Source organism: Branchiostoma lanceolatum, chromosome 8 (assembly GCF_035083965.1).
Source record: "Branchiostoma lanceolatum isolate klBraLanc5 chromosome 8, klBraLanc5.hap2, whole genome shotgun sequence".
NCBI classification, from domain to species: domain Eukaryota; kingdom Metazoa; phylum Chordata; class Leptocardii; order Amphioxiformes; family Branchiostomatidae; genus Branchiostoma; species Branchiostoma lanceolatum.
In genome coordinates, this window is record NC_089729.1 from 19,107,827 (window position 1) to 19,126,974 (window position 19,148).

Genomic DNA, 19,148 nt, shown 5'->3' on the forward strand with positions numbered 1-19,148 from the left:
TGCTGAGACATTGACCTGTGGCCTAGCCATTCCCTGTAAAATATCGTTCGAGATTACTACATGTAAAGAGGAATTTGTCGACAAATTTTGATGTAAAGACTCTTGGTAAAATGTGCAAATTCCAAGATTGTCATTGGAAATGATCCAAAGAAACATTATATTTACCACTCTCTGACGCCAGCGGGCGATACAACATAAATTGTGGAGTCTCTGATAAACCGGACTGAATTTCCACTTTTGAGGGTACGGACTGTAACCAGCTGTATTACCTAACGAAAACATATCGACGATTTTTCGATTGGCTAAGAGTTGGTTAGAGGCGACACACAGAAAAGTGGAAATATAGCGCGGTTGAGAAGAAGTCCCCAATGTGTATTCTATATATATGTACCAAGGTCGTTGGCTCTGAGTAGTATACATATTTACTCACCCGGATACTGGCAGGCAAACGATAATTCGTCCATACATGGTGTGTCGAACCATAGTCCTCTAAAGTCGGACGAAACGCACGCCCAGCAGCGTCATCTGGCTGTACAGGAAACCAGCAGTTGTACTTCCCAAGCACAGTACCGTCAATCGACTCAAAGCGTCCTTCTGTATACTGATCGTGCAGACCGATCCAGTAATTGAAAAGGGGGCTGTACAAATGCTATGTAAAAATATACGCAGTGACTTGCAACAGATTCTTTGAGATAAAGAAGTTTTCCAACAATGAGGCCTACTGCTGATCATAGCTAGACGTCCTCACAATGGAAGTAAACCGTTTCGCCTGCTTTGGAGGCGTACAGAGGGTTGGGTATACTCGCGGCGGCGTCTGCACGTGCCTGCCAATCAGTCTGAGCTTGCTGGGTGTGGTGCCTGATGGAAAATTACAACATGTGCATCGGCTGGAGTCAGATGCAAAAAAAATTGTAATGAGCCACACACACATATTACCATTTATCTGATAATCTGATAGTTTGCTTTAGATAAACAATGCGAAATATATAAGCTGTATTAGGAAGAGAGAATTAGTTGAACCTGTATAAACTTTAGCTCCCAAGCAACGCAATGTATTTTCTAATCTGGTTTATCAATACAGCTTACGTTGAATGAACATCTATATGAAGGGAATAACAACAACGAAGATTCTATAGTACTGCTATATGCTAGATGTTTTCTCTTCCACTCAGAAATAGCATTGATTCACCAGGTTGTATCATTACAGTCAGTAGGTACCCATCTGAGTAATGAGGCTGTTGTAATGTACTCGAGGCACCTTCCTGAGCACGGGACTCCCATGTATACGTCTCTTCCGAAAAACGGTGCAGCTACAACAAGGATACCCTTACCGGATTCGAACCGGAGTCTCCCAGTTACCAGCTAAATTGGAACCAGGAGGCTCAACTGTGAAGCCACTTTGGGCAAAAAAAGAAAAATATTTAGATACAAAATAACATGTCTTCTTACCCCCTCTATCACCAGTCTGGGACTGCTGCTGCCCTCCCGGCATGGTGCTACTAGTCAGACTTCGGGATAGCAAAAACACGTCTTGCTTCTGGCAAGTGTGTCGTTTGTCTAAACGTTACTCGAGCCCTGAGAAGCAATCTACCCCTTTCTTTGAACAAAAGAAAATGAAAAGGTAATGATATTGAATGACTAATCTTTACAGGCTGCACAGTTCAGATCAATTACTACCAAAATCATTTGTTCAAGGCAATAGATATTGAAAACTGACCAGCATATCAATGTTGTTTATCTTTTAGTGATTTTGTCGGTGTATCTTAATTTGTTATGAGCATTTATGCGTTTATAAACTATTACAAAATGATACGCTCTGTTATAACGAAATCGGTTTGAACAATGGGCAGCAAACAGGAGGCCATAATACTCTACTTGTTTATATCATAACCAGATGTTGAAATGTGGTGGTGGAGATGAATAGAATGATAATGCATGAATAGCAATCAAATCTCTTTGTACAATGGAGACGATTTTTTGGGGTAATAATACGCGAGTTGTTTGGTGATTTGTGCGTAGGAGTAGCTTCAAACAATTCAAATCTGGTCAATTACCTTTAGATCACGAAGTGAAAAAAGAAGATGAAAAGAAAGGCAGTATTTAATGACTATTGAGTACCGAATAGAAGAGGCACAAGTAGACAAATCAGACATGCCTGTATGCGTGGGCTTCTAAATCGTATGAATTCGTTTCAATGGATTAAAGAAATACTAGCTTTACCTCGGACTTTGAGACTTCTATGGGGGGGGGGGGGGGTAGATTTTCCCTTCTAATGAGACATAGCGTCGAAAATATGAGTTGATCTGATCTACACTTTCGCATTCCGTTCCCCGTCCCTCAGCGGAGGCCGCTCCGTTGTAGTAAAATCATTCTTTACTACTAAGAAATGAAGTTGGTCCAAAGCCCAGGTCACAATGGTCGTGTGACCAAACGTGCAGAGAGACACATATTTACATATGTAATACAAATACAAATTTACTTATAGAAATTTACAAATAAAATAACACTACGATTTGTCATTTGCATTCCAATAACGTTAGGCTCACTGTAAGTTTTTAGAGATTCCAAGGATTAAACAGTTATTCATGCGCACAACTGTCCTGATTAGTTTCTAGCGAATACTTTTAAATCACCTAAGCCCAGGGTGAGGAAATAAAAAAAATAGATATCATCAGATACGATAAAACGTTTGGGCACCTGTGTAGAAGAAAAGTCTGTAGTGAAGCTGCATGGTTAATGTTCCTACTTATGGAAGTTACCCAAAGTTGCAATAAATTGATTCATAACTTCTTCAGTGATCAGTTTTATAAACAGACCAACAAACAAACAGCTGAGATTTTAGAAAAATCTGCCAAGGTGTAAACCCAGGCGTTATTCAAATGCAAAACGTAATATCATGTAACAAAGATACAAACATGTACAGCTTAAACATAAGTTCCGCTTTTAGCTATCAACAGGCCCAATATCTGGTTACAACGCTAATAATCGTCATAATCACTTTTGTAATATGTGGGGTATATTCCCACTAAAAAAAGAAGTATTCAGGTTAACGGCATAACAAATCCTTTCCGTGGTACAGACATCGGTTAGATATGTCCTTTGGCAGTCATCCTTCCATTTTGATAGATTTCACTTTTACTGCTACATTATGTGGGTCATCAGCGCATGTCTATCTGACCTTTGACATACTGTGTCTTGCTCTCGTCATCATTAAAATGGCTGCTGCAGACCAAGAACACCACGCAATTCGTCCTCGTTCCTACCAAGACGAGAGCTATCTGCACGGGTTTCTTAGAACTGTGGGTGACTTACAGAAGGCTGGGGTACTGCAGGATGTCGTCCTTGAAGTCGAGGGTCGGCGGTTTCCCTGCCACCGGCTTGTTCTGTCCGCGGCCAGCCCCTACTTCAAGGCCATGTTTACCAGCGGCTTGGCGGAAAGTCGGCAGAAGACGGTTGTTTTACAGGTAGGGTTGGCGTGGCTTGTGGTTAGAATAGAGTGAAACAGGGAACTTTAGAAGATGCTAAGTATCGTATAGAACGTGTAAAACAACAAAATATTGTAGAACTTTAAATGTAAATAATATAAAATGTTTGTCCTTTGCATGCCCCCCTCCCCACTTACATCTGTTTGGTGTTATATGGGGTAAAAGTCAACTTGCTGGCAACAAATAATGAGCATTTTCCTGACTAGAAATACTTTTTCCCTTATAATAAGCAGATAGAATGCAGAATGTAGATTAAAATATCATAGCCTTCATCACTAAATAGAATTCTGATATATTTGCCTGCTATACTGTATACACATGTATATTCCTTGATGGCAGTATATATATATATATATATAACAGTATATGGTACATTGAACATTGCTATGTTGTGTTCTTCTACAGGGTTTGGATGCAACCGTGTTTTGGGAGATCCTGAGTTACATCTACTCGGGAACCCTCCATGTGTCCCTGGACAAAGTGCAGCCCCTGTACCAGGCAGCCGACCTCCTCCAACTGGACTATGTGAGAGACACCTGCAGCAGCTACATGGCCATGAACGTTGAGCGCTCCACCTGTGTGGACCTGTACAAGTTTGCTGGCATCTTCTCCCTGAAGATTGTCAGGGCAGTCTGTCTGCCGCATATCGCCAGAAACTTTACTGAGGTTAGTGTTCATTATGGGTAAGGCAGTTGTCCCAAATAGAAATCTGATACTGTGTTTATATTACAGATACTGCAACGGAGATCAGATGAATATAGGCATCTACAGTCTCTGCCTCGAAACTTGGTATTGCGCTAAGTTGGAATAAACTGGGAAACTTGGTATTTTTCGAACTCTGCTTTTGCTGCAGGGCGGTTACACCAGATATACAGGCACAGATACAGAGCCTTTACTTCCAATTTTTTTATTTGTTTTTGTCTTGTACATAATCATGTAGCATCTTGTATGTCAAAACGAGATTAAGACAAATTTATGCAGTACTTTAGAACAAGTACATGTACTCTTTACCTCCACAGATTGCCTCCAGTGATGAGTTCTGCAGCCTGAGTGTGAATCAGCTGACTGAGATCATCAGCCACGATGAGCTGGATGTTAAAGAGGAGATAATAGTGTGGGAGGCTGTGGTGAGATGGGTGCAGCACAGCAGGGAGGACAGGTGGGTGTTTTGTTGGTTCAGCTGAGTTCTCATATTGCATTTGAACTAAGTATGATGTGTCAATAAGCTGCTGTGAGGCCAGGAAATCAACTGAATCCACCTTTACCCTGTATCCTACAGACTGCACCACCTACCCAGCATCCTCCCTCACATCCGTTTCAACCTGCTGACCTCTGACGTCACGGCAGCCATTTTTGAACATTCCCTAATCAGGGAGGATCCTGGGAGCTTTGGGGTCATCAGGACTGTGGTACAGAAAGGGAACCCCAATTGCAACCTGAAGCCGAGGCTTGGGATGACCACGGAAATGGCTGTGGTGTTTAATGTAGAGTCAGTATACACTTATTCTGTATTTGTTATTTCTTCTCGGTTTGACTTTCACCAGGACAGTTCTTTTTTAATGAAATTTCTCATTTTACAGTTCACATTTTCACAGTATTAGTCATGTAAATATCATCATCATCATCATCAGTCGGCAACTCTTTGCTCACATAAAACTATTAATATACTCTGCACCTAAATGCAACTTCTTTTCTAAAGTAATTACAAGACTTGATTTGATAGATAACATCTGTGCATGTAAGGTAAGTAATTTTCAGTTCAGTTTTATTGACAGTTTACGATATATTCTGTCCTCTTCAGGACAGATGAAATCCTCTACATGAACCCTCGGGAAGGCAAATACATCACCTGCAGTTATCCTAATAACTTCACTGATGCCAGGGCTGTTACAGTCACCAGTGATAATGATGTCTATATTTTGCTTAGTAGTGGAGAGAATGATGACTCTACGTTGAACATATTAAAGTACAACCATGCAGAGAATGTGTGGGAACATGCTGGTATTTCCTCAGTATCTGATTACTCGGACAGTCATCGTATTTACTTCCACCAGCTCCTTGTTGAATTAGATCATTTTTTCTACAACCTTACCGTGCAATTCAGATCAGACATTGTATCGGTTCAGATGAGGAAGTACAACCGGCACACGGACCAGTGGCAGTACTGTTCAGAGATGGAAATGGACGGATATTGGAATTATACTGCCTCAGTGGCCAGCGGCCCACACATCTATTGCATCACCAACTCAGCAATGCGTCGCTACGACCCAAGCCTGGACCGTTGGTGCAAGCGGACCCCACCAATGGCCATTCCTAAAGTCTTCACAGTCGTTGCCATGGGAACAGAGATTTTCTGCACAGATTTTAACTTCAATCACACTATGGTGTATGATACAGAGTCAGACATCTGGCAGAAACTGCAAGGCTGGCCGAACCCAGGAAACCTTGATGTTAAGGTTAAATTTCCAAGTCTTTTTGTACTGGAGAACCGGCTGCATATCTGGGTAAACCTCGAAAACGCCTTACGAAAGTCATCAGTAGACTATCTCGTATATGTGTATGACAGGTCTGCTGATACCTGGAGAGACTTGAACGTCCCCCTGCCTGATAAGGAATATTATGTACTTGATCGCCAGTGCCCTGTGGTACGCCTGTACTTACCATATCTCAAAACACAAGTTAAGGACACATAGAGCACAGCAGGCTTGTTGGGCAGGACTGGTTAATGACAATTGTTTAGATCCTGGGTTTTGTTTGATACCCTCACGATGGGAAAGATATTCATTACATAAACCCTTCTTTCTTGCTTACCTTATAGACAAGGGATATATTTTCATGAATGGCCGAATGTTCTGTGCCTTAAATTATAAAGTCTAATTGCAGTAACAGGTGATTTTACCCTTCTGATAGCTAGAAAAAAGTACTTGGATGAATGGGTGATTACATCTTTTTCACCAACATCCGTACGTGCTATACGAATGGACTTTGGTTTAATGGGCACACATTCGAACGTATTTGATATATATGAATGTGGACGGAAAGTATCAACACTGTCTATGACGCAAGCAGTTTTTGTAGTTTGCTGACTAAACGTCATCTTTAACAGACACCATGCATTAGGCTGAGTGCAATCCTCGTTAGATTCTCATAAACCCCACACACCGACAAGTGCAGTTGCCGAGTTGGTGAGGATGCCCACCTAGACTAAGGCATCATACCCCTTGTAAAAAGTTTGTACCTGTATGCTATATTCATGTTTGATATATTTGTTAATCTAGTGTTAGTCACTTTGTATTTGGTCATTCACTTTGCTATTTTGTCGTTAACATTTGCTAAAGAAACCTATTCCATATGTTTCTGAAAGAAAGCACTTCCTTTAGTATAATTTTTTCTAACACATAAAAAAGTAAAAGGTTACTGGTGACGTTTTCATGCAAAAAGATAACTATATTTCCTCAATTATTCTCTGAATTAAATTCTAAGCAGTATGACTATGTTCAAACGTTCGTTAGTTACTCACTCAATAACTACAGTCATCTACAACTTCTCGAGTGATTCTGTTTTATAAAGCGACCAAGGATCAGCTGCAGTTTCTAACAAAATACCTAAAATGACAATTGTGGAGTGAAGCTAACAACGTTGACATCATGTTCCAAGAAATATAATGTGAGCCATCAACAGGCTCAACGTCTGATTACTATATAATGCTACACATATTCAAATCTGGCCAGGTCGTGGAAACGTAGCAAACTTGTGAAAACCCCATCTTGTAACTTATGGCGCATGTTTTCATTATCAAACCAACACTCCAGTTAATGGCACGTAAAGCTGAACCTTTCTGCCATCGCTACATATATCAATATTGGTTATTCACGTCTTATTGTAGCGTTAGCATTCTTATCGCTGCACTATATGGGTAATCAGTATACGTCTAGCTATTCTTTGACACCTTGGTTCATACCATCATCTTCAACATGGCTGCCGCAGACCAAGAACCCCATGCCAGCGCACTTCATCCTCGTTCCTACCAAGACGAGAACTATCTGCACGTTTTTTTTTTTTTTAGCTGTGGGTGACTTACAGAAGGGAGGGGCACTGTAGGATGTCGGGGACCAGCGGTTTTCCTGCCATCGGCTTGTTCTGTCCGCGGCCAGCCCCTACTTCAGGGCCAAATTTGATGCTTGCACTAGATACTCTAGGTCTCAATGAATCTTAATCGATAATTCAAGTTCACAATTCAATTCAATCCGTTAAGACACCTTTTTTTTAGCCTTTTCCTAACCACTCCTGATCGGCCAGACCCCCTGTGGCTCGTTAATTAAATCCGGCCCGTAAAATGTGATACTTGCATTAGATACTCTTGATCTTGATGTATCAGAATCGATATTTAAAGTTCACGGGCCACATTTAGATGAACAGTAGATAGCGCTACAATCCGTTCAAAAACATGTTTGTAGCCTTTTCCTTACCAATTCTGATCGGCTAGACCCCCTGTGACTCGCTAAAATCCTGCCCGTAACATTTGATACTTGCAATGGATACTTTACATCCCAATGTATCATAATCTGCAGATCTGTTCCCCTGCCCACCAAGGCTAGCCCCTGGGGGTGTATGCTCACCGTGGGTAGACTCTGCAAAAGGTTTTGGTTTCATCCTTGACAAGAACCTTACACTCTAAGAACAAGTCACCTCTACTGTGACAAAAGCGTCACGCAGACTGCACTACCCGAGGCAAGGGACCAGCGTTACTGACTTAGTCGTAGTTTACCTGTCCCTTGTACATGTACGCCCAGTTCTTGAATACGGGTATGTCCTCCTTGTTGGATGCAGCAAGGACCAGGAACGCCAACTAGAGCGAGTCCAACGGCGAGCTCTTTGCATCAACTGCCGAGCAGGCTGGCGTGATGTGACTGAACTACCCACCCTCAAGTCTAGGAGTAGCCTGGTCCCAGTCTCTAGGGTCGGCTTAGTGGTGTTTTACCGGGCCAGTCAGTTTCTGATGGCCTTTCTACCTCTGACTGCCATCCTACTTCCGCTATATACATCCGCTGCCATCCTACTTTGCCGCCACCCAAGAGCTAATCAATCCAAGGCCGTAAACAACACCCCGAGCGGGCTAAGCTGTCTGGGCGGGTGGGGGTCACTCACAGTGCCGTAGAGATATCGGGGAGCCACCGAGGGTATGGATTCCAGGCTAGTCTAGGAGCGAGGATGCCGCTGTCAAACTCTTCAAACAATTGCTCCAAGATGACCACCCCCTACACGATCTTGCCCCCCCCCCCTCCCTGTAGATCCGCAGCTACTGGACGGTCACTCAGGAACAAACACAACATCTCCATCCCCCCAGCTAGGACTAAAAGATTGATCAATCAATCAGTAAAACCTAATGTGCAATAATGGGCACTTGTAAAATCAGTGATGAACGTTTAGATGTATATATTGATATATCGTGTATTGTATATAGGTGTTCTCTATTTTATTGTAAACATTATCGCCGTCCAGGCATGTTTTGTCTGTAAGTTTTTGATATTTGAATAAAGAAAGTATAATCGATATTTCAAGTTCACGGGCCACATTTAGATAAACAGTAGATAGCGCTACGATGCGTTCAGAAAACATTTTTTTCTGCTAATGATGTCCCTTGTTACTATCATTTTATGCCGAGTTCGTTATATTGTGTCCTTTCCGACATTATTTGTAAGTAAATATATTCTTGTTGAGTGATGTTGTACTAGTTAATTCTTGTGTTGCCTTTTATATTCGTTCTAAGTGAGATCGCATAGATTTTAGGCTTTTCGAATCGGTAACCGAATTGTTTGCTATGTTCTGTCTATTCTCTCCAATCGAGGGCTGAATCGACGGCATTTATCCGAATTTCTCTGAGCTTACAGACAAAGTAAATACCATCATTTTCTTAACTTCCAAAAAAAACACGAAATCATAGGAAAGGTGCACGTGGGACATTGCGTCTTCCGTTGCTTACCAAAGAGAAGTCAAACCCTTCGCTAGTTGTAGACAATTGCTTTTTTATAATCTAGTTTAGCCGCTTTTATTACTATTGTGTACCCTGTCCGTTTATCTATGTTATTTGCAAGTAGCCTTTTGGAAGGAATTTGCATAAAATGATTATTAACCACAAACATACGACAGCATGTACGACACCTCCTCGGATATGATATCACTTGTTGGATGAACATTGTCCTCGTGAAACTGACAGTCATTTCCCACGTGTCTACAAACACAACGTGCAACCCAGAAAGCATATCTTTCATGACCAGGTATATCTGGAAGAGGTACCACTCGTCCACATTGTCGAAGGTTGCTCCTGATGTGTTCGGACTTTTGATGATGACGACTGTCTCTGGTTGTCTTCTGAGGAGGCGCAGGATAGCAGCACGGATTGCTCGAACACGGACAATGAAAACATCAAGAGGATGGTTGGTAAAATGGGTTCCAATGGTCACTGCACTACGTTATTTGGCCCTCCAGGGTTGCTGTCAAGAACTCGAGCCAAATTATTCCATTCGCTAGTGTTCTTCCAGGAGTAGGTTTTATAGGGTGGGCCATGTGTCTGCCATCGGCTTGTTATGTTCCATTCCACCTCACAGCTTCTTTTATTTGGTCCGTAAGGATCCTGAATACTCTGCATGTTTAAGAGCTCGGTTAAAAAATCAAACCACTGTAGCGTGGTTGAGTCGCCAAGAAAGTCAATAACTTTGTTCTGCAGGCATTGCTTATACTCCAACGGGGACAAATTCGTTGCTGCGCAGACGCGTGAGACCCATCGGCCATTGCGGTAATACCCAGAAGGCACCGGTGCAGGAAGGCCAGGCCTACATCTCGGTAGCTGTTCCTCATCGACGACTCCAGATGCATTTTCTACCACTTGAATGGTGGAATTTTTGCCCTGTATCTCGGCTTTAATGGCCAAGAGGCCTTTTCCATTTCTGAAAGATATATCAATGATATTCAATGAGGAATATTACCAGGGCAGAACAAAGCTTGAAGTTGCGTTACGTTGCAGAAGTTACTGGGGTGTAAGAATATTCGCAGTGATGTAATTTTCGCGTTTTTTGTAGCGACCTCTTACTGCAAACTTATTATATGACATACATTCAACCAAGAACTTGAAACAGTGTAAACACCGTATTTGCAATTCCTCCGTGAAATAAATTCATGCTAACTCAAATCAATTTACCCTAAGCTCATTACACCCATGATCGCCTAGGCCTGTTTGTTTACTGTTTATTATATGTATTCAATACCACACGAAACATTACAGAGGCAATGAAGACAGCGCAGGCGGATTGTCGACGACTCACATGAAACACAGAACATAGTATATGGCATATTTACAGAATACACGAACACATGTATACGTATGTAAAACATTGTGAACACATGGCAATGACACTAAAATGGTAATTGTCATTTTGAAAAAAAAGGGGTTCAGTAGGAAGAAACAGCGAATCTTTTTGATACTGAAATGAAAGTGTGGAGCGCGCCTGAAGACGCTTTACGAAAATCAATCTTTAAGCACGCCTGTCCATTTTTCTGGTCTGCTTTACGGACGCTTCACGATTGCGTAAAGATTTGATTTCGTGCAGTGAGAGCTGTCTATTTTTCTTGGCCTGGTTATCCCTGAAATATAAAAGATGCAGTAAGACGTTGTGTTCGACTTACGTCGTGAACTTGAAATATCTCATCTCCTCTTCAGTTAGTCCCAGGTCCGTATGCTCCTTAAGGTAGCCAGCGTGTCGATGGAACATGGTCGCATCACAGGACGCGTTTCTGGGTCTCTGGCAGTACCACTGTACTCCTGCATAGCTAGGGATGAATGGGGGAAAGAAAGCTGTGCTGTCATTAAGATGATCAATACCATCTTCTCATGCAGATCTGCCCCGTCCTCCAATGCAAATTCGTCCCGTGGCCTTTAATATACAATATTAGGCCGGTTCTGACTCGATTAATGACTATTGAACCGCCTTGCTCATAAATATCAATGATTTCTTATTTTGTATCTAAAGTCACGTTTAATGAATACACAGTATGTGTAATATCTGGCAAGACCCCTTTCGGCGGCGAACGTTGAGTCACCAAAACTCTTATTAGTAGGTCTAACGGATATCATTGATAAACTAGTTTTCTTTTCGTTCAAGTTATACTTTATCTTATAGATCACATGCAATTAGCAGCCATTTTGGTCGCTCCATGGGTCCGTCCAGTTACGTATACCGTGAAGCCATCCGATCTATCGTGGTTTGACCGACTAAGACAAGGCTGTCTTCTGGGCAGGAGAGTCTCTCCGCCTCCGGGTTATATCTGGCATGCACCTAGTAGTTTTCTAGGGGCGGCAGTACTCAATTGGCCAACGCCGCGTAAAACTACTACCGGGTGCTAAAAACTACCCCGGCTGCAAAGAGCCCCTTTTGCACCGAAGAGAGTTCTGCCAATGCACGGTAGCCTATATGGCAGGGTGATATCTAGTGGGAAGTACCTATCCGAGAAGTCACAGATGCCGCCACCCTCGGGACTCTGCAGGTCATTGGCATTCAGACTGCACCAACCAATCGACGATTTCTCCCCTGAAATATACTTTCGTTGATACCTACATGACATAATAACGTATTAGTCATGATGACAAATATGGCAACAGTATCAAATTTTCATTATATATTTTCGTGATTATCAAAATGTAATGTCATTAATGTTATTTACTTTTATAAGAATCAGCCGTTACTCTTGGTTGATAATACAAATACATTTTGGTAAAAAATCGTCGGCGTCTACCTGCTCCTGTTGAACGGAAAACTTTCAGCAACACGTTTGAGAACACGGACTGCGCTGGAGGAATGGACCATCCGGACACTGACGGTGACGTCACCTTCCCACAGGAGCAGAAACGTCCCGCCGTACGTCCCGTTGCCGAAGTCTCGGACCCGGCCGGGCGCGCTGGACTTGGTCCCCTCGGTGTAGATCTTCGCACGGAAGAAGTCTCCTCCCCGACTCTTCTCCCTTGAATAGTAAGGAAAGTGAACCAAAATTGGCCCAGATAGTTTACAAACCCGATAGGGGCGGAAGCCTACACGGCGGAATTGCCATTGAAACAGCAATGTGCCACCAAATCACTGTGATCATAGCTTGTTACGATCACGAGATATCAAAGCTTAAAGGTCCACTGCATTATAATATTATAATGTCACTTGAGGGTCCAAAATCTTATCATGTTGAGGACTCATCAAGAGCAACCTACAAAGCAAATATCAAGACAATCCACTTTGGAATTCTTAAGATATGCTGTTTATAACCCGAAAAATATAAGGTCTCATCCATGAGTTTTCTCCCCATATTCTTCCATGTTATAATACCCAGTTGGGTTAAGGCGGCCCCGGAAGTATTATTCCATACATATCAATACATACACTGTAACTTTCGATAGCCTTGTCGCACCACGATGAAACTTCACACAGTTTTAGAACTACTTAAAACGCATTGAATAAATTATACTTTAGTTTTTCTACAGCTAGAATTTGGGTTAGAAATACACATTTTGTTTAAAAATAGCTGTGTATTTCATGGGTTTACGCGCGCAGGCGGTAACACCAACTTTCATTATGATATTTAACAAGAAGAGAGCTAACCTCATACAAATCATTTTTGTCCGAGGCTATTTTGTTTAAAATGACGATTAAATTATTTTTTTTTTGTCAAAAACATCAGAAACCACTATTTTTGGGTCATATTTCGTTAAAAATTCGCCCCAGTTTAAAAAAATCAAAATCTATGCAAAATAGCCCCGGACGATTTTGATAAGAAAGCTATAATGAAGAATATTTGATTACTCCAAAGATCAAGTCTGTTGTTTTGAGCCGCGCGTAATGCCGTAAAACTCATAAACCGATCTCACACACGCAGGTCGTTGTCTCCTGCGAAATCCAACACCTGTGACGTAACGACCGTTCCCTTCGAACACCATATCGAACATATAGAACCCCCTGTTCTATTTGGAACACCTCCGTCAAAACAGCACTAGTAGGACTCGGCGCGGCACATGTTCGTGGAGGAGACCTTCCAAACCATTTGATTGAAACATTTAGAATGCAATACAATCCAAATCATGGCCTATAAAACAATTTTGTACATATAACGTTACGTACACCTGGGATATATATGATTGGGCAGTGGAATAGACCTTGCGCCCCCCGAATTGCTCTGTAGTGAAACATTTCGAACCGTGTTCGAGTTCGGCAGAGCCGCTGGCAAGGCACGCGGCCGAACTCGAACACGAATTTTAGAGCCTGGGCTGCCTTAACCCAACAGAGTAGCTGACCAAAGTTACGCCCCCCACCCCATACTTATAAAGCATTATAGACCAATTCAGTGCTCCGGTCTAAAATTCAATCTCTTTATTAGAATGTTCAAACTTTACATTCAAACGATAGGGCACTTGGCGGGTATTTGAGGAAATGAAATCACTTTACTTTCTCATTCATGGTTAGAGAGTAATAGCTGACCAAAGTTACGCCCCCCACCCCATACTTATAGAGCATTATAGACCAATTCAGTGCTCCGGTCTAAAATTCAATCTCTTTATCAGAATGTTCAAACTTTACATTCAAACGATAGGGCACTTGGCGGGTATTTGAGGAAATGAAATCACTTTACTTTCTCATTCATGGTTAGGAAGTAATAGCTGACCAAAGTTACGCCCCCCACCCCATACTTATAAAGCATTATAGACCAATTCAGTGCTCCGGTCTAAAATTCAATCTCTTTATCAGAATGTTCAAACTTTACATACAAACAATAGGGCACTTGGCGGGTATTTGAGGAAATGAAATCACTTTACTTTCTCATTCATGGTTAGGAAGTAATAGCTGACCAAAGTTACGCCCCCCACCCCATACTTATAAAGCATTATAGACCAATTCAGTGCTCCGGTCTAAAATTCAATCTCTTTATCAGAATGTTCAAACTTTACATTCAAACGATAGGGCACTTGGCGGGTATTTGAGGAAATGAAATCACTTTACTTTCTCATTCATGGTTAGGAAGTAATAGCTGACCAAAGTTACGCCCCCCGCCCCATACTTATAAAGCATTATAGACCAATTCAGTGTTCCGGTCTAAAATTCAATCTCTTTATCAGAATGTTCAAACTTTACATTCAAACGATAGGGCACTTGGCGGGTATTTTAGGAAATGAAATCACTTTACTTTCTCATTCATGGTTAGGAAGTAATGGCTGACCAAAGTTACGCCCTCCGCCCCATACTTATAAAGCATTATAGACCAATTCAGTGCTCCGGTCTAAAATTCAATCTCTTTATCAGAATGTTCAAACTTTACATTCAAACGATAGGGCACTTGGCGGGTATTTGAGGAAATGAAATCACTTTACTTTCTCATTCATGGTTAGGAAGTAATAGCTGACCAAAGTTACGCCCCCCGCCCCATACTTATAAAGCATTATAGACCAATTCAGTGCTCCGGTCTAAAATTCAATCTCTTTATCAGAATGTTCAAACTTTACATTCAAACGATAGGGCACTTGGCGGGTATTTGAGGAAATGAAATCACTTTACTTTCTCATTCATGGTTAGGGAGTAATAGCTGACCAAAGTTACGCCCCCCACCCCATACTTATAAAGCATTATAGACCAATTCAGTGCTCCGGTCTAAAATTCAATCTCTTTATCAGAATGTTCAAACTTTACATTCAAACGATAGGGCACTTGGCGGGTATTTGAGGAAATGAAATCACTTTACTTTCTCATTCATGGTTAGGAAGTAATAGCTGACCAAAGTTACGCCCCCCACCCCATACTTATAAAGCATTATAGACCAATTCAGTGCTCCGGTCTAAAATTCAATCTCTTTATCAGAATGTTCAAACTTTACATTCAAACGATAGGGCACTTGGCGGGTATTTGAGGAAATGAAATCACTTTACTTTCTCATTCATGGTTAGGAAGTAATAGCTGACCAAAGTTACGCCCCCCGCCCCATACTTATAAAGCATTATAGACCAATTCAGTGTTCCGGTCTAAAATTCAATCTCTTTATCAGAATGTTCAAACTTTACATTCAAACGATAGGGCACTTGGCGGGTATTTGAGGAAATGAAATCACTTTACTTTCTCATTCATGGTTAGGAAGTAATGGCTGACCAAAGTTACGCCCTCCGCCCCATACTTATAAAGCATTATAGACCAATTCAGTGCTCCGGTCTAAAATTCAATCTCTTTATCAGAATGTTCAAACTTTACATTCAAACGATAGGGCACTTGGCGGGTATTTGAGGAAATGAAATCACTTTATTTTCTCATTCATGGTTAGGAAGTAATAGCTGACCAAAGTAACGCCCCCCACCCCATACTTATAAAGCATTATAGACCAATTCAGTGCTCCGGTCTAAAATTCAATCTCTTTATCAGAATGTTCAAACTTTACATTCAAACGATAGGGCACTTGGCGGGTATTTGAGGAAATGAAATCACTTTACTTTCTCATTCATGGTTAGAGAGTAATAGCTGACCAAAGTTACGCCCCCCACCCCATACTTATAGAGCATTATAGACCAATTCAGTGCTCCGGTCTAAAATTCAATCTCTTTATCAGAATGTTCAAACTTTACATTCAAACGATAGGGCACTTGGCGGGTATTTGAGGAAATGAAATCACTTTACTTTCTCATTCATGGTTAGGAAGTAATAGCTGACCAAAGTTACGCCCCCCACCCCATACTTATAAAGCATTATAGACCAATTCAGTGCTCCGGTCTAAAATTCAATCTCTTTATCAGAATGTTCAAACTTTACATACAAACAATAGGGCACTTGGCGGGTATTTGAGGAAATGAAATCACTTTACTTTCTCATTCATGGTTAGGAAGTAATAGCTGACCAAAGTTACGCCCCCCACCCCATACTTATAAAGCATTATAGACCAATTCAGTGCTCCGGTCTAAAATTCAATCTCTTTATCAGAATGTTCAAACTTTACATTCAAACGATAGGGCACTTGGCGGGTATTTGAGGAAATGAAATCACTTTACTTTCTCATTCATGGTTAGGAAGTAATAGCTGACCAAAGTTACGCCCCCCGCCCCATACTTATAAAGCATTATAGACCAATTCAGTGTTCCGGTCTAAAATTCAATCTCTTTATCAGAATGTTCAAACTTTACATTCAAACGATAGGGCACTTGGCGGGTATTTTAGGAAATGAAATCACTTTACTTTCTCATTCATGGTTAGGAAGTAATGGCTGACCAAAGTTACGCCCTCCGCCCCATACTTATAAAGCATTATAGACCAATTCAGTGCTCCGGTCTAAAATTCAATCTCTTTATCAGAATGTTCAAACTTTACATTCAAACGATAGGGCACTTGGCGGGTATTTTAGGAAATGAAATCACTTTACTTTCTCATTCATGGTTAGGAAGTAATAGCTGACCAAAGTTACGCCCCCCGCCCCATACTTATAAAGCATTATAGACCAATTCAGTGCTCCGGTCTAAAATTCAATCTCTTTATCAGAATGTTCAAACTTTACATTCAAACGATAGGGCACTTGGCGGGTATTTGAGGAAATGAAATCACTTTACTTTCTCATTCATGGTTAGGGAGTAATAGCTGACCAAAGTTACGCCCCCCACCCCATACTTATAAAGCATTATAGACCAATTCAGTGCTCCGGTCTAAAATTCAATCTCTTTATCAGAATGTTCAAACTTTACATTCAAACGATAGGGCACTTGGCGGGTATTTGAGGAAATGAAATCACTTTACTTTCTCATTCATGGTTAGGAAGTAATAGCTGACCAAAGTTACGCCCCCCACCCCATACTTATAAAGCATTATAGACCAATTCAGTGCTCCGGTCTAAAATTCAATCTCTTTATCAGAATGTTCAAACTTTACATTCAAACGATAGGGCACTTGGCGGGTATTTGAGGAAATGAAATCACTTTACTTTCTCATTCATGGTTAGGAAGTAATAGCTGACCAAAGTTACGCCCCCCGCCCCATACTTATAAAGCATTATAGACCAATTCAGTGTTCCGGTCTAAAATTCAATCTCTTTATCAGAATGTTCAAACTTTACATTCAAACGATAGGGCACTTGGCGGGTATTTGAGGAAATGAAATCACTTTACTTTCTCATTCATGGTTAGGAAGTAATGGCTGACCAAAGTTACGCCCTCCGCCCCATACTTATAAAGCATTATAGACCAATTCAGTGCTCCGGTCTAAAATTCAATCTCTTTATCAGAATGTTCAAACTTTACATTCCAACGATAGGGCACTTGGCGGGTATTTGAGGAAATGAAATCACTTTACTTTCTCATTCATGGTTAGGAAGTAATAGCTGACCAAAGTAACGCCCCCCACCCCATACTTATAAAGCATTATAGACCAATTCAGTGCTCCGGTCTAAAATTCAATCTCTTTATCAGAATGTTCAAACTTTACATTCAAACGATAGGGCACTTGGCGGGTATTTGAGGAAATGAAATCACTTTACTTTCTCATTCATGGTTAGGAAGTAATAGCTGACCAAAGTTACGCCCCCCGCCCCATACTTATAAAGCATTATAGACCAATTCAGTGCTCCGGTCTAAAATTCAATCTCTTTATCAGAATGTTCAAACTTTACATTCCAACGATAGGGCACTTGGCGGGTATTTGAGGAAATGAAATCACTTTACTTTCTCATTCATGGTTAGGAAGTAATAGCTGACCAAAGTTACGCCCCCCACCCCATACTTATAACGCATTATAGACCAATTCAGTGTTCCGGTCTAAAATTCAATCTCTTTATCAGAATGTTCAAACTTTACATTCAAACGATAGGGCATTTGGCGGGTAATTGAGGAAATGAAATCACTTACTTTCTTATTCATGGTTAGGAAGTAATTGCTGACCAAAGTTACGCCCCCCACCCCATACTTATAAAGCATTATAGACCAATTCAGTGCTCCGGTCTAAAATTAAATCTCTTTATCAGAATGTTCAAACTTTACATTCAAACGATAGGGCACTTGGCGGGTATTTGAGGAAATGAAATCACTTTACTTTCTCATTCATGGTTAGGAAGTAATAGCTGACCAAAGTTACGCCCCCCACCCCATACTTATAAAGCATTATAGACCAATTCAGTGCTCCGGTCTAAAATTCAATCTCTTTATCAGAATGTTCAAACTTTACATTCCAACGATAGGGCACTTGGCGGGTATTTGAGGAAATGAAATCACTTTACTTTCTCATTCATGGTTAGGGAGTAATAGCTGACCAAAATTACGCACTCCGCCCCATACTTATAAAGCATTATAGACCAATTCAGTGCTCCGGTCTAAAATTCAATCTCTTTATCAGAATGTTCAAACTTTACATTCAAAACGATAGGGCACTTGGCGGGTATTTGAGGAAATGAAATCACTTTACTTTCTCATTCATGGTTAGGGAGTAATAGCTGACCAAAGTTACGCCCCCCACCCCATACTTATAACGCATTATAGACCAATTCAGTGTTCCGGTCTAAAATTCAATATCTTTATCAGAATGTTCAAACTTTACATTCAAACGATAGGGCATTTGGCGGGTATTTGAGGAAATGAAATCACTTTACTTTCTTATTCATGGTTAGGAAGTAATAGCT

The 19,148-nt window shown here is 41.1% G+C and overlaps 2 protein-coding genes across 2 annotated transcripts in view; one reads left to right on the plus strand and one right to left on the minus strand.

The window, feature by feature from the left end:
- Positions 1-3,215: 3,215 nt before the first annotated feature.
- Positions 3,216-6,889, plus strand: LOC136439553 (kelch repeat and BTB domain-containing protein 8-like). Its single transcript, XM_066434972.1, has 5 exons — positions 3,216-3,464; positions 3,891-4,151; positions 4,505-4,644; positions 4,765-4,974; positions 5,287-6,889. The coding sequence occupies exons 1-5, from the start codon at positions 3,216-3,218 to the stop codon at positions 6,176-6,178; spliced, it is 1,752 nt and encodes a 583-aa protein (XP_066291069.1). The 3' UTR covers positions 6,179-6,889.
- A 2,874-nt stretch (positions 6,890-9,763) lies between these two features.
- The window catches only part of LOC136439554 (NXPE family member 3-like), a 33,638-nt gene continuing 24,253 nt past the window's right edge, over positions 9,764-19,148 (minus strand). Inside the window, exons 3-6 of the mRNA XM_066434973.1 lie at positions 12,276-12,500; positions 11,983-12,093; positions 11,169-11,312; positions 9,764-10,432 (exon numbers count right to left, since the gene is read on the minus strand). Of these exons, the coding sequence (XP_066291070.1) occupies positions 9,946-10,432; positions 11,169-11,312; positions 11,983-12,093; positions 12,276-12,500 (967 nt within the window). The 3' untranslated portion in view covers positions 9,764-9,945. The remainder of the gene's footprint in view (positions 10,433-11,168; positions 11,313-11,982; positions 12,094-12,275; positions 12,501-19,148) is intronic.

Excerpts from the sequence above, each read along its gene's own strand:
- LOC136439553 (XM_066434972.1), top strand. The coding sequence starts at position 3,216 with ATGGCTGCTGCAGACCAAGAACACCACGCAATTCGTCCTCGTTCCTAC. Across the intron at positions 4,152-4,504 it reads TCGCCAGAAACTTTACTGAG|ATTGCCTCCAGTGATGAGTT; the intron begins GTTAGTGTTCAT and ends TTACCTCCACAG. Across the intron at positions 4,645-4,764 it reads CAGCACAGCAGGGAGGACAG|ACTGCACCACCTACCCAGCA; the intron begins GTGGGTGTTTTG and ends TGTATCCTACAG.